The 15,206-nt window shown below is 59.8% G+C and overlaps 1 protein-coding gene across 7 annotated transcripts in view; it reads right to left on the reverse strand.

Annotated features, from left to right (window-relative positions):
• LOC117645294 (RNA-binding protein Musashi homolog Rbp6) overlaps positions 1-15,206 on the reverse strand; it is a 310,020-nt gene that overhangs the window by 108,019 nt on the left and 186,795 nt on the right. For 5 of the 7 annotated variants that reach the window (XM_034385366.1, XM_034385364.1, XM_034385365.1 and 2 more), the window contains exon 1: positions 2,118-2,313. The exons of the other annotated variants lie outside the window; for them this stretch is intronic. In XM_034385366.1, the coding sequence (XP_034241257.1) occupies positions 2,118-2,120 (3 nt within the window). In that variant the 5' untranslated portion in view covers positions 2,121-2,313. Of the gene's footprint in view, positions 1-2,117; positions 2,314-15,206 lie in introns of those variants that run through there. 7 annotated transcript variants of the gene reach the window in all.

The raw sequence follows: 15,206 nt of genomic DNA on the forward strand, positions 1-15,206 counted from the left end.
AGCTACAGCACTAGCTACAGCCAGCGGGCACCGCGCGGCCTGCATTGCTAAATCATTGGGCAGCGGACACCGGCCATACGTTCCATATTCCTCAAAAGGCCCTAGTGAATTCACAATGGGTCCCACGCGCGCAAGGCCGCACGCACACACGCACTCACACACACACACGGGCACACACACACTCACGAGAACACGTGCGCACCTAGACACAACCTTTGGCGTATGTCTTCCGCAATATGTACACACGCACACAGACACAGCTTCCGCCTCGACTGACCCCATTCTACGACCATGTTTTAGCATAATATATAATACACACTGTACCACAGCACTCACACACACGCACACACACACAGACAGGGCCGCGAACAAACACATGCAGAGCCGAACGTAGCACGACACTTTCTTTTCTTTCACTCCGACAAAGTCGAGGAGCATTTGCTCTTCAGCGCTGCCCGGCCGTGTGCAATGGAGGTTTTATGCCCTCGCCAGGCTAGTGCCAGGCTCGGTCGTCCACGTCACCTCTCTCTCCCTCTCTCCCCGCCCCCTCCCCGGCGGTGGTGCTTTACCGTAGTACGGGTTCCTTAGCCGGGCCATACAGCCCCGAGGCGAGGGCGCTCCACTGTGGAGTGGAAGGGAGACACGGAGTGCGAGTGAGAATGTCAGATTGAAAAGGGAGAGAGGAGGACGACGAGGAGGAGGAGTGCGGAGATGACTGACACGAGGAGTGCGGGGCCGCCGCGCCGATTCGCGGGGTGCCAGAAAAAAATGAGAGCGGGCCAGGGGTTTAGGATGACAATATTCAGGAGGGCGAAAGGCAGCAAAACGGAAACGACAGATGTATGAAAAATTTAGGCGGCGGAGATGAGGTCCTCGCCGTGGTTGAATTTATCCCCGCGGATTATTACCCCTAATCCTTGACTGCGTCTCCCTCGCGCTCGCAAAATCCTTTGCCTCTCTCTCTCTCTCGCTCGCTCGCTCGCCGGCTGGCGCGCGCGGACTTTTTCGCGGCGGTTCTTTACTGTACACAAGCCTCCCTTATTCAACTTCGGTGGGGCCTCAGCTGGGGCCGAGCTATTTCCGGGTAAATATGTACTTCCGGTCGGGACGCGGCGAAATGCTTTTCGCGACTGTACTCGCCGCAAAAAGGGCGCAAAAGAGAGCGGCAGGGCGCGAGAACAAATGGGCACACGCACACATACTCACACACACGCACGGGCGCACTCACACACGCACACAGGCGCCGAAAGGCGCACCACTGAGAGCATACAGCAGTCCTCAGACACACCAACACACACGCACAGCGCATGAACGCAGCGAGTCCCGGCCGTGGCCACCGAATCGCACGCAAACACAAACACGCAGTCGCTGATGTTGCTCGGCGTGACCCGGCGCGACCTCCAAACACTATCCACTGTCCACTTTGTTGAGTAATCCACGAAACTTGGGGCACTTCGGGCACTTTGTCACTTGGCACACGCTTTCCGCGACGTTCCGGCACTCGCAAGAGTGCGGAGTGGTGTAGAGAGAGAGAAAGAGAGAGAGAAAGAGAGAGAGAAAGAGAGAGAGAAAGAGAGAAGCAGGGAGCAGAAAAATACTTCCTTCTCGGGAGGAAAGGGAGCGAGGCTTCGGAGGCGCGCGGCACTGTAAGTGCGCAGTATTTCGCCGGAGTTGGACTCTGGGCACCGTTTCCGGGTTCCAGAGGTTCCAGGGGATCCAGGGGCTCCAGCGTCCGCCCGGTTCCGGGTTCCGGGTTCCAGGTTCCAGGCTCCGGCCGCTTGCAGGCCGCACTCAAGTCAAGGCAAACTCCACTTCCGGCGCTTGCAGCGCTTGAAGCGCTTCCAGCGTCTCTGCTCCACCCGGAAACGAGTGCGTCACCAACGCCTCGCCGAGCTCCGGCCGCTCCGGCAGCCAGGCCTCGCCGGACCCGGAAAAGCGAGCGGCCGGGGAACCCGGCAGGGGAACCCGGCACGGCGCGGCGGCGCGGCGGCAGGCACGGTGTGGTAATCCGGTATCCAGTGATTATCCAGGGGGTATCCAGGGGTATCCAGGGGTATCCAGGGGTATCCAGGGGTATCCAGGGTTAAATCCAAAGGGTGGTCGCCGTTTCCTCCTACCATTTTGGGTGTCGCCGGGTTTGGAAGTCCAGCCGAGACTGACGAGAGCGTGGTGGAGACGGTGGGGGCGCTGGTCGCGCCGCTACAACAAGCACAAGGCCCCACGACACTCGAACACTGGCCGGCGGGCTGGGCTCTTGCAGGAGAGGGCTGGGCAGGGCACAGGGTGGGTACAGGCCGACGTGCCAGGCGCTACTGCTGGCTGCGAGGCAGGCCTGCCGCGGGCGAGGCAGGCAGCCTGGCGCTAGTCCTACAACCCCCTCCCCCTCCCCGCCCGCGTGGGTGGGAGAGAGAGGGCGGGCGGCGCGGTGGAGGCAGTGGTTGCAGGGGCAGCGCCAACAGCGCCAGCGCCGCTACGGGGGTAGATTTGTGAGCTGCCGAAGCAACCCGAAGACACCCGAAGCTCCCCGATGTCGGGCCGATGTCGGCGGAGCCCGGCGCCGGGGTCCACCGCGCACGCAAGCGGCGCTCGCGGGGCCGCGGGGGGTGGCCGCGGGGGTGGCCGAGGGTGGGGGTGCTGGCTTCGCTCGCCGCGCTCGCCGCGCTCGCCGCGCTCGCTGGGGCGTCGCAGGGGGTGCTTGTGGGCGGGGGGACGCCAGGGACGGTGCCAGGAGCAGCGCGGAACAAACTGCTCACCGTACCGCGCAGCTGCCTAGCCTCGCCTAGCCTCGCCTAGCCTCGCCTAGCCTCGCTCAGGCCCTTCCGGATGCGCCCCTCGCCCTCGTCCTGGACGAGTGGCCCCCCTAGCACGGCGCGCCGCCGGCCCTCGCCGGGGACACACTCGGCGACCCTCACTGATACGCTAAGGTTGCCCCCGTCCCTTGCACGTGCACGCCGTGCGGCCGCGCCGCCGTGCCGGTGCAGGCCGACGGGGCAGGCCATGCAGGCACCGCGGTGAAGGCTAAGATGGGCGTAATCAATATACCCGGGCGTCCGTCGAGGCTCGAGGCCCCACCACGAGGCCCCGCTAGGCTCGCTGCCGGGTTGCCTGCCGGGTTGCCGGCGCGCTCGGCGTGGTATCAGAGTTGCCGCTTCAGCGACGCTCCCACCCCCCTCCGCGCCGCAGCACGCGTAGACGAGTCGGTGCCACGGCACACATCAGCCTGCTGATTATCCCTTCTTTGCACAAGGCGGGGCGGGCGCCTACACCGCAAATACTTGCTTATTCGCAGATCCTTCGGAAAGGGACGACAAATCCACGTCCTCGAAAAAAAAGGGACGCGGAGCCCGGGGACGGGGAACAACAGGACGAGGAAAACCCGTCCTTCGAGGACACGTCACCCACACTCGCAAACGAGAGAGAAAGCATGCACCTTTATTCTTCTGTGAAACTGGGCCTTTGCTTTCGCGCCCGGTAAAGACAACACTGCACACACGGACAGAAACACTCTCACCCACACACAAAGACACACACTAAGCGGCACACGTGCACAGGACTCCAGGGCGGCCTGCCTGGACTTCTCCTGCCTCCAGTGCCGGTCCGGCCGTCTCCAGGGTGACGTCACTATTTTCCTCCAGGCTGCGGCGGGCATGTAGTGTAGTGCACAGCCCGGCCCTCGGCCCGGCCCCAGTGCACCAGTCTGCCTGCACCTGAAATGTGTTGACCCCATTCGGGCATCCCGGGCCCTTCGTGAATCAGAGCCCCTCCCCCCCTCCCCCTTTTCAGCGTCGGCTCCATCCATATCCGGCCTCGTCGTATCACATTTTCTTTCCTCCGCTATCCGTGGCCTTTCTCTACTTCCACACTGCTTTTTACCGCCACGCCGCCGTGGCCCGTGGGTCCCTGTCCCGAGGCGAGACACTCTGAGGCTGGTGTAACCAAGCTGACTTAAGAAGGCGGAGCGCGCGGCGAGGACGCGGTAAAAACAACAACAACACGCACTGAAATGGAAGGTATAGGCGAAAGCGGGCCGGCAGAGCGAAACTTGAAGGCAATTTTCTTTAAAATGTCGCTAAACTCCGCGTCGTAAACACTCACGTGGAAAAGGGGCAATCTGTTTCGGCCGCTAAAAAGGGGTGGGGGGGAGGGGTGGGGGGTTGTGCAGGAATCGCCAGATAAATAAAAGAGAGCGAGAAAGCGCCGCCAAACAGGGGCCGAAGCGAAATCACGGAGCGGGCGACGGGAAGCTCGGCAGCTGGCCTGACCCCCCCCCCCCCCCCCCCCCCACCGGCCGAGCACCGAGCGCCCCACCCGGCACCCCGGCCGCGCTACTGTCCTCGCGCCTACACTTTTCGAACAAAACGTATACTACAGTATCTGGCACGCTCGTTCCTCATCCGAACCACGACACGGCGGGGGAGGGAGAGGGGGGGGGGCACTCGATAGCGAGGTCGTAATTCTCGCTTAACTTTCCCCGAAAAGCCTGAAGGGGCGACGGTGTGTCCTGGATCCCACGTGTGCGCGGTCCCTGTGTGTGACTGTGCGTTAGCGTTTGCGTGTGTGTGTGTGTGTGTGTGTGTGTGTGTGTGTAGGTGTGTGCGTGCGTGTGTGCGTGCGTGTTTGGGATCCTGTGCACTGCACCCCTCCGGTCCGGCGCGCTGATCTACTCCCCCCTCCCCCCGGCCTCGGACACTGGCCCGCACTGGCCCCATGAAGCACAAACAAGTTGTAAAACCAAAGCACTGTGCTGGCCGTCCCGCCCGGCCGTCCCGCCCCGTCCGAGTGGCCTGAATACACGCGCTGCACAAAAGCACCCCGTGTCCGAGGCCGTGCCGAACGGTGCCGACGCCGAGCACCCTGTAAAACGCGCGTCCGCGGCGCGCGCCCGAGGCCGAGTGACAATGAAACCCCGATAGCCCCGCCGCCTCGCCGCCCCGCCACGCCCCGCCACGCCCCGCCACGCCCCGCCACGCCCCGCCCTCGACGAGCGAGGTCGACCGCGGAGCCGCGGACCGACAGCGCGCCCGGGGACGGCACTTGCGCGCCGATCTCTGCGCGCCCTGTGATTTCGAACAGCGCACAGTGGGCCAGAAGACCGGTGGGGGTGGGGTGGACGAAATCCCGGACGCGTTTTGAGCTCCTGGGTCGCTAAATGGGCCTCGAACCGAACGTGTGACCCCACCAATGGATTCCTCGTTCGGAGAGGAACCCATTGGTGGGGTCACACGTTCGATTCCAGTCCTGTTTAGCGACTCTGGAGCTCGAAACGCGTCCCGAGTTTTGTCCGCCGGCGCCGGCCCACTGTGCGCGCCGCCGGGGCGCGCCAGGCATAGGAATCAGGTCACCTGTGTCGGCCGCGCCGCTCTGCAGTTCGCAGCTGACTTGTTAATGCGCGGAAAAAGCGTCAGAGTGGCTGGCAGCGGCAGAGTGGCTAGCAGTGGCGAGGCATTGCTGGCGGGGGGCGGGGGGCTGGCTGGAGCCGGAGGGGGTGAGTGGCGTGGCTGAGCGTGCTGAGCGGCCCGGTGGATGAGACTGAATAGTCACAATCCTGATAAATGCTCCGCCGTCAACACGTGGAATAGCTAATGTCACTGGCGAAACAAATGAAGGACGTTCACTGGGAAGCTGGCGAGAGGCACCCTCAGCGGGCCTCTCGGGCTGTACGCGACTCATCGAGCAAAGCCTCGGGTTTTTATGTAATTTTTTTTTTCGGATTTTTTTTTTGCAGATTACGTCATTACGGTCAACACGTGTGACGGACTGCGCTGCATTCGACGAGGCGAGGCTCTGCAGGGAGGAGTCCCGGGCCGCGCCGCCACCGTAGTAAACCCGCACTACGAATGACGTCAGTCCTCGCCACACCCACGCGCCGCCGCGCCGCCGCGCCCCTCCCGGTGGTTCTTCCCTTTTCCACGTGGAAGGGCCCCCCACTCCCCGCCCCCCACTCCCGGCCCCCCATTCCCCGCCCCCCACTCCCGGCGGCCCCCTCCCGTCCCTCACAGCCCCTTCGATACAATCGGGGCGCGGGCTGATGGGGCCCGCGATGCGAGTCGGGGCGAGTCCCAGGCCAGTGCAGAGCCCTCAGTTTCATTCATTAGGCTGGAGAGGCGAGACCGGGGGAGGAGGGGAGGGGAGAGGGACAGGAGGGGAGGGGGAGGACTGACGGCGACCTTGGCAGCCGCTCTCCGCGACGGCCCGACGGCCCGACGGGGTAGCGTGTCGACCGCCCTGCCGGCCCTATGCCCCTCCCACACTGGAATACACGTGTACGATTATGGTGGCCTGGGGCACAGTGGGCCAGCGGTCAAAATCCCGGACGGGTTTTGACATCCAGGGTCGCTGAATGGGACTCGAAGCGAACGTGTGACCCCACCAATGGATTCCTCGCTCGGAGAGCAATCCATTGGTGGGGTCACATGGTCGGTTCGAGTCCCGTTCAGCGACTCTGCAGCTCAAAAGGCGTCTGGAGTTTTGGCCGCCTCCACCGGTCCTCTGGCCCACTGTGGGAGGGGATTCGTCCGAGTCTGCAACCGAATCGCGCGCCGAAATGATCGCGGCCAGCGAACCGGCCAACGCAAAGAACGGCGCTCGTCGTTTGGAAATTGATTCTGCTCGGCGGTCCGACAGACGCACACTTTCAAAATTGGCGCCACTCGCCGCGTCCTGGTCTCGGTGGCTGGGTCCACTTTGCCCCTTTCACAGTGCAGCAACACAATGACACGTCGCCCGGTAAATAAACCCGCAGGTGGAGGAAAAACAGTGGAGGAGAGAAAAAAGAGGGGGAAAGGGCGTTGAGAAAACACAGCGGCTTTGATGTCAAATGGTAAGCAGGAACTCTCCATATTGGGCGCCGCCTTCAATAAATCCTGATTTCCAATTCCTTTGGCGTCCACAATCCGGCGACGGACGGAGTCGACGGAGGATCCACGTCAGGCAGTAATGGAAGTCTACCTCGCAGGAAGCAGCCAACGGCAGCGAACGGCAGCGAACGGCAGCCAACGCACTGCGTCTGACGGTCTGACACCACACGACAATACCATATTGCGAGCAATAAAAAAGGGCCTGCGTTGTGATCCTGGGTTGGAATCCTGTCACCCCGCTCTTTTTCTCTCTCGTTTTTTTCCTCACCTATTTTTTAACATCTCGTTGTAATGCAACCCGTGTGCATTGAGGATTCGGAAGGTGAGCTGCGATCCGTTTTAAGAAAAGTTTCCGACGTCTTTCAAGTACTTAGAGACTCATTCGACTCCTGTGACGCCCTGCCGACTGGAAAAGTCAGGGTGTCCATCAAAGAGGCGTTTAAATGCATTATTCAGAGGCTCCCTCTGTAATCAGCGCCACCCTGCTAGCAACCCGTTTAACTTATTTTTCGAGATCAAACACTTTGATTTCCGTTGGCCATTCGATTTCTGCTCGGACACTGTGTGCGTTCCAGGAGGCCGTCAGAGGGCAGAATCCTGTCGTGCCGGGGATTTGACCGGTCTTCTGGCCAGCAGTGGCGGCAGTGCAGCGCGTCGCAGGGCAGATCGCTTCTGATTGGCTATCGATCAAACGCTCAATCCAACAGCAGGCTGCAGCTGAGGCCCGAGGCGGGGCGGCCTTGACACAATGCCACCAACAGGCCCAGAAATGCCACACACATCCTTTCGTTGCTTAAGGACAAGAAGTTTTCTGCGACGTGCCATGAAAAATCCAAAATCCACTTGAGTGTCCGTGGAAGGACGCAACTCGGACGTGAATTGGAGCACTTTGGGCAGCGAGCTCATCGGAAAGCCCTTCCGGGTAGTGCATGCACTGCTCTGCTGAGCATGAGTCAGTGCGATAACGGCATTAGGGTGTCTCAGGCCGGCCGGCTAGCCTCGGCTAGCCTCGCGCGGGGAGCTCGGTGCCCCACTGGTAATTACAAGCATTATTGATTCCCGGGGATCTAAAGCAAGACCCTAATTAATGGGCAGATTCGGCGAAAAAGGAAGGAAGCGGAACTAGGAGGCCCTCGCTTCGGCCCCAGCGGTCCTCGGCCAAGAGAGTTTACCTTGCACTCGGCGATGCGAATGCGCGTTCCATTTCGAGAGTCTCGCTGCGCGTTTCGATACATCGAACTGGGTCGAGACCAGCCAGGAGGGGGGACTCATCAGTCCATGTTGCAATAGAGCACTTCCAATATGCGAAATATGGCGGCACGAAGTATGGCAAGTCCTGCTCGCTGAGGGCCAGCAGAAGACGCCCGCCAGACGCTTGAAACTAGCGATATTTTAGTATTGTCAGCGTTTTCCACCAGATTACTGTTACCAGTTTGTTCCTTAAGATATCCGAAACATTTTGTCGCAATATCATTCACAAAATTCGCTCCCGCGGGTGAATTTAAGAGTTAAATCATGGTGCTACGCGTACCCTTGTTTGAACTGCCGCGGCTTTTCGCTTGCAGACTTAATTTTAAAAACTATTCCTAGGTATCTTTCGTGTCCTCAGTATGAAAGTACAAAATCAGGTGATGCCACAACAGGTTTTGTTTAGTCCTAAAGACTTAGCATTCCCGAGATTTGAGCGATTTCGTAGCGTCGGCTGCTCGGCCCTCAGCGAGCGGAGAACGTTCTTTGCCCGGCAGTGACTCGGCTCAGACATAACGGTACGCCATTGGAGGTGCTCTATCCAGCTGTCATTTTCGTTGGAAGCCCAGTTGCAACACTCCTTTCAATCTGTTTTTAACTCTATTTTTTTTACTCTTTTTTCTGCTTTGGGTGCTCCGGGTGGGTATCGGGTCGGCATCAAAGTCGAGGGTAGCACCTCCACGTTTCGAGATGGAGATGCCGAACGTAGCCGGCAGCGGCGCAGGTGCAGGCACACTCTTCAACCTCCTTTTTTTCCAACCCCACCCACTCACCTACACACCTCCACACACACCCCCACACACACCCCCACACACCCACACACACACCCACACACCTACACACACACACACACACACACACACACACACACACACACACACACACACACACACACACACACACAAACCGCGGCTCTCTTCAGATCCACCCCGGGCACGGAAATCATTCACACGGCTCTCGCGGGCACACACGTTCCCAACGGAATTCCCACATACTCCCCCCCCCCCCTGCCCGACCACCCACCGAACCGCCCCTCCACCTTGCCGCGCTTGCCGCGCTGCCCCACGGGGCGCGGGGCGAACTCTCTCAGTGCCTGGCTGCCTCGGCTTAATGGTATCCATTTCTCATTTGTCCAGACCTCTTTTGTCAGATGATCAAAAAAGTTTCTGGCCGAGGCGCGGGCCCCGGCGGCGCTGGCCGGGCAAGATTTTGAAACACTTGACACGGAATTACCGGGGCTAAGTACTTGGGTAGTTTGTGCCGAGCTGGCCGTATTCAGAGGCGGTACTTATCAAATTGATTGCTTCGACGGTCAGTTCGGGTCGGCCGCGTTGACTCACCTGCAAGCAGAGAGGCAGAGACATTTTAGTGGGGAGCGTCGCTTTCGCCAGAGCAGCATGGCATATTTCTTTCATGGCGTGTAACCGCTCGCACCTTAATTCCATCCTCCGAGCAAGCACATCTGCCTGGCAGAATTAATTATTCTTGCTGCTTGGGACCGCCCTCTCTCGGTCCTCGAACGGAAGCGTCTCGGCACGCCTCTCCGCCACACACGCCTCTCTCTCTCTCTCTCTCTCTCTCTCTCTCTCTCTCTCTCTCTCTCTCTCTCTCTCTCTCTCTCTCTGTCCCTTTCTCGCACCCTGCCTCGGCCCCACCCTCTCCCTCCGGCTGGGCATAGTGTGGGCGGACGAGCTCAGTCAGCAGAGGGTCTTAAGATGCTGGGACAGATAGAGCAAGCGCTGCTCGCGCTCACCATCATCATGGGAGAGGGAGACAGCAAGCCAGAGAGAGAGAGAGGGAGGGGGGAGGGGGGGGGGCTGCCGGAGGGGGCAGGGTAGATATCACAAATGGGTGCCGTCTCATCGGACAGCATACACATCCCTTTCTAACCACTTGGCCCTGCCGCCCTGGCCCGGCTTTTATGACGGAGATTTGAAACCAAACGGCGCGGCGCCCTGCAGGCCCTGCAGCAGCTGCGCTCTCTAGGACAGTCTGACACAAAACGGGTCGAGTCACTGACTCACGGCGAAACACATTTCCCGGATTAAGGCCCCCAATGAGCACGCTTCTTTAATCCGGTGGATTCTTCTCCGCTAGTGGCAGCCCGGTGGCGGCGTGGCCATTAGAAGCTCACAAACCGCCAGGCGGCCCGCCCCGCCCCCGCTCAATCTGGACGCAAATCCGAGGCTGGTGGCAATGTGGGCCCCCGTTGCCAGAATTTGTGGCGAGGCCGGCGCAGGGCTTGGCCAGGGCTCGCCCAGGGCTCGCCCACAGCACTAGCGCGGCCGGAACTAGATTAGCCAGCATTAATCTAACCTCTGTAAAACGGCTGGACATGCTCGCCTCTATGGCCCTCTAGGCCCGTCCCGGCCGTCCGCAGAGCCGCGCCGAGTCCCGCACCGCGGCGCCGCATAGCGTCAGAGAGTCATCCCTAAGTCATCTCGGAGAGGGCTGGGAACGGACGCGGACGGACGGGCCAATACGAGAGAGCGCCGCTAAATTAGCCGTGTCCTCGAGAGGCCGAGCCACTTTGTTTTAGTTTCTCTATCAGGCCGACCGACTGGTGGCCGGAGGGGGAGCGAGAAAAGTCCCCGAGGAGGCAGGGAATGACCAAGGCCGGCCGGGAGACGCCAGGCCGCGGGCGCCTGACTCGAGATTTACGGTGCCCGCGACTAATTAGGCCTTTTAGGCTCACAGTCTGGCACAGTATTGTAAACTACTTGCCTCTGCTCCGGGGGCCTCTCTCCGTCGTGTGTGTGCGGGTGCGCGTGTGTGAGGCATGAGACAGAATCCCGGCGCTCTGCCGGGGAAATTTCTGGGCGTAGGACGTATCGTTATATTAAAACTCTCAAGATAAAGTGTAGTTATAATGAGAAACTACGTTAAATTTGCCGGTTTTTCAAGGTCATTTTAGGTTATTTTCCCTCTTATGACTACACTTTATCTTGAGAGTTTTAAATATAACGATACGTCCTACACCACAGGAAATTTCACGCAGATTTCGAATCTGCTCTCGGATTTACAATGCGATGAACGATTGCTGAGAACGAAACGGATTAAGTTTGCTATGCGTAGGATGGCCGTAGCTCGCAGGATAGCGCGTCGCCGCCGAAAAGTTTCGGAGAGAAATTCATTGTTACAACATATCTGTTGGTCAAGTCCAATGAATGAAAACGATTCCTTGGTTCATAAATTGTGGCTTAGCATGGCCACTTTTTCCAAAAGTCGAATTTTTAATTGATTTCTAAGCAATAATAGAGGCCGGTGCAGCCCATTCTCGGGCGTCGGGCGGCCGACCGGGCCGTGGCGAGCCGCCCGAGACATGGTCCCAGCCGCGCTAAGGGAGTTTCCACCCGCTGACTAGCGCGGCCAACTAGATTAGCCAGCCATTAATCTAACCTCTGTAAAACGGCTTAAGATGCTCGCCTCTATGGCCCTCTAGGCCGTCCCGGCCGTCCGCAGAGCCGCGCCGAGTCCCGCACCGCGGCGCGCCGCATAGCGTCAGAGAGTCATCCGCTAAGTCATCTCGGAGAGGGCGGGCGGACGGACGGACGGGCGGACGGACGGGCCAATACGAGAGAGCGCCGCTAAATTAGCCCCGTGTCCTCGAGAGGCCGAGCCCCGCACTTTGTTTTAGTTGTTCTCTATCAGGGCCGACCGACCTGGTGGCCCGGGAGGGGGAGCGAGAAGAAGCGCCCCGAGGAGGCGAGGGAAGGACCAAGGCCGGCCGGGAGGACGCCAGGCCGCCGGGCCGCCTGACTCGAGATTTACGGTGCCCGCGACTAATTAGGCTTTTAGGCTCACAGTCTGGCACAGTTATTGTAAACTACTTGCCTCTGCTCCGGGGGGGCCTCTCTCCGTCGTGTGTGTGCGGGTGCGCGTGTGTGTGAGGCATGAGACAGCAATGCCGCCGCGCTGGGCTGTTCCGGCTGGCAAAGTTTCGGGAGAGCGGCTCCGAGCATGTGTCGGAGCAAGACGACACGGGTTTGCCGTAAGTAGCGGCACGGAGGTCTCGCTGGAGGGAATCCATCTAGTCGGATGACGCCCGAGTGAAAATAGAGCGAGTACAAATCATTATCCGGGGCGATTCGGGTCCGGGCCGAGGGAGGCGCCTTCACGGCCGCACGCCCCGCCCCGCCCCCCCCCGCCCCGCCCCGCCCCGCCCCGCCCGCCCCCCGCAGCCCCGCCCGAAAATCCAGGGCACACCTTTCAGCGCTACACAAACACCCCCTTCCATTTGATATTTAAATTCGAGGCTGCGTCCCGCCGCGCCGCCGCACCGCACTTGGGCGGCGTGGCCGAGGTGGGCCGAGGCCCTGCCGTCCGGGAAGGGAAGGGGCTCCGGAACGGTTGCTGTTTCCCCGCCGAAGACGCACAGTGGGCCAGAAGACCGGTGGAGGCGGCCAAAACTCCAGGCGCGTTTTGAGCTCCAGAGTCGCTAAGCAGGACTCGAACCGAACGTGTGACCGTGACCCCACCAATGGATTGCTCTCCGAACGAGGAGTCCATTGGTGGGGTCACACGTTCGGTTTGACGCCTGTTTAGCGACTCTGGAGCTCTAAACGCGTCTAGAGTTTTGGCCGCCTCCACCGGTCCTCTGGCCCACTGAGGCACGGCCACGCAGCGCCCGGCTGTCACGGTGTGGGTCTTCCTCTCTTCCTCCTGCCGCGTCCGTCGTGAGACTTGCTGCTATCCGGCTGAGCGCGCTGTGTCCGTTCGCCCTGGCCCTTCCTGTTTGCAGGAGAACGCCGATCGAGAGACCATCTCCCTGCTGCACCTTTTCCTCATCGGGACACTCTCTCTCTCTCTCTCTCTCCTCTCTCTCTCTCTCTCTCTTCTCACTCTCTCTCTCTCTCTCTCTCTCTCTCTCTCTCTCTCTCTCTCTCTCTCTCTCTCTCTCACACACACACACTCACACTCATAGATGTGCACTTCCCGTCCGTCTCCGCCAAGTCTTCCTCCCCGGCAATATCGCGTCAGCCCGGTGAAAGGCAGTGGCGTGGCGTGCTGGCTGGCCCTGCCTGGCCCTGCCTGGCCCTGCCTGGCCCTGCCTATGGCGGTGCATTCAAGTTTGCCTAATATTGGCTTTTATATCAATTCGCGATCGTCGGCGCAGAAAGACTCCCATTCCAATTCAATCAAGTTTACCCGGGGCGGCGCCGAGTTTTCTTCTCCCAGTGCCCCATCATTCAAATCCGGGCGGCCGATTCAAATTGCCACGTATTATCCCGCCGGTTTTCATTCATCCCCCGACAATCCGGCGGCACAGTCTGTCTCTCTCGCACCCGCACGGGGCCGACGAGGCCCGACCGGGACGCGCCGCGAGCGCGAGAGAGACGGCATGGGCGCACACTCGCCGCGTTCATTCAATCTGCGAATGCAACAATGCGGGGCCCAGGCAGGCCCAGGCGGCCCCATCCCAGCCCAGCCAGGCCCAGGCCAGGCCAGCGGGACGGTCCGGGAAATTATTGTCTCTCACTCCACACAGTGCACGGAGACGCGTCCGTCGAATCCAATAGACCAGGGGAAAAATCCCTCTTCATAATTAAAACAATCGGCCTGGCTGTGCCAAAGTGCACCGCCTTATGACAATTTTTCTCATATTCAGAAATAATTCCGTGCATTATTGCTGTAAACGCGGGCTGGGGGTCCACACAGTGCGGACCCAGTCGAACTTTCAATCCACCGAAAAAATTTTAAAAAAAACTCCGGCTGTCCCAAAGTGCCCGCTTTGCGGTTCCATTTTCCCAGTAATGTCCGTGCTTTGGCTGTCAACCCGCTTCTTGGGGGCCGAGGCAAGCCCAGTCGCGGCCAGACATTTCACGTCCGGCAGTGTGCAGGAGTCTGTGCGCTCCGGTTCTCGTTTCCCAGCACTTTTCCAGTGTGCCGTGCTGGAGGCGTGCCCGTCCCTTCATTGAGGCCGAGGCAAGCCCAGGGCGGCAGACATCTGGACTAGCGGGCACGGAGAGTCTCGCTCCGCTCTTCCACTCGTCGTATGGGTGCGAGAGAGACACGTTTTCCGAGCAAGTCTGGACACGCAGACTGGGAAAAGAGGCACGGACGGCGAGCTGCAGGTTGCACTTCAGTGCAGGTACAGTGCAGGTACACTTTCAGTGCAGGTGCACTTTCAGTGCAGGTACACTTTCAGTGCAGGTACACTTTCAGTGCAGGTACACTTTCAGTGCAGGTACACTTTCAGTGCAGGTTCACTTTCAGTGCAGGTTCACTTTCAGTGCAGGTACACTTGCAGTGTCTTTCTTCGCATACCATTCCACGGCTTAAATGGAGGCCCCGGAAAAGGGGGGCGGAGATAGGAAGGGATTTTCGATGCGCCACATCCATCAATTTCAACTCGGGCCACCGCCGCGGCGCGCCGCGCTGTCTGGATTTGTCAATGTCTTGGTGGCGACGGCTGTGTCAATGTACACTGTTGTCTCGGGGGGAGCGGAGGGGCGAGTGAAAAGCACAGCATGGCGGCGTTTTCGTATGGTAGGAGCACGAACAGTCAGAGTTCTAGTTTTTCATTCCAACCAGGAAATATGATGTAGCCGGTAGGTGTTGTCTGCAGACAATGCGAAAGCCTTGACAGTCAATATTAAAATGGAGTAATCACCTTTATCAAGTCAATTCACTTACTTTCCTTGATTGATTAATGATTCTATTGAATGTATGGCGTAGTTGCGCTATGAATCAAACCTAGAAATAATTAAATTCACAATACGATTTGTTTTAAATATTCGTAGACAATTCACTGGCGAAAGAAGATATTTCGTTATTTAGTAGATTGATTGAGACGCTCCGGGATATGGATCATTTGCCAGAATCGCCTACGCCACTGTGAGCAGTGGCATGGCGGCGTGGCGGTAAGGGCCACCCGGACCGTGCTGGCAGCGCGACAGATTGGAACTATCCACTCGACAAACACTCAGCGTTGTCTGCTGCCACGTTGGCCGCCCCACCCCGCCCCGCCCCGCCCCGCCCCGCCCCGCCCCCCCCGCCCCGCCCCGCCCGCCCCGCCCCGCCCCGCCCCGCCCCGCCCCGTCCCGCCCCGCCCCCCCGCCGCGCAGCGTAACCAGGTCCCCGCCGTACTTGCCCCACTTC

The sequence above is a fragment of the Thrips palmi genome, unplaced genomic scaffold (genome assembly GCF_012932325.1).
Source record: "Thrips palmi isolate BJ-2018 unplaced genomic scaffold, TpBJ-2018v1 HiC_scaffold_18, whole genome shotgun sequence".
Classification (NCBI taxonomy): Eukaryota; Metazoa; Arthropoda; class Insecta; order Thysanoptera; family Thripidae; genus Thrips; species Thrips palmi.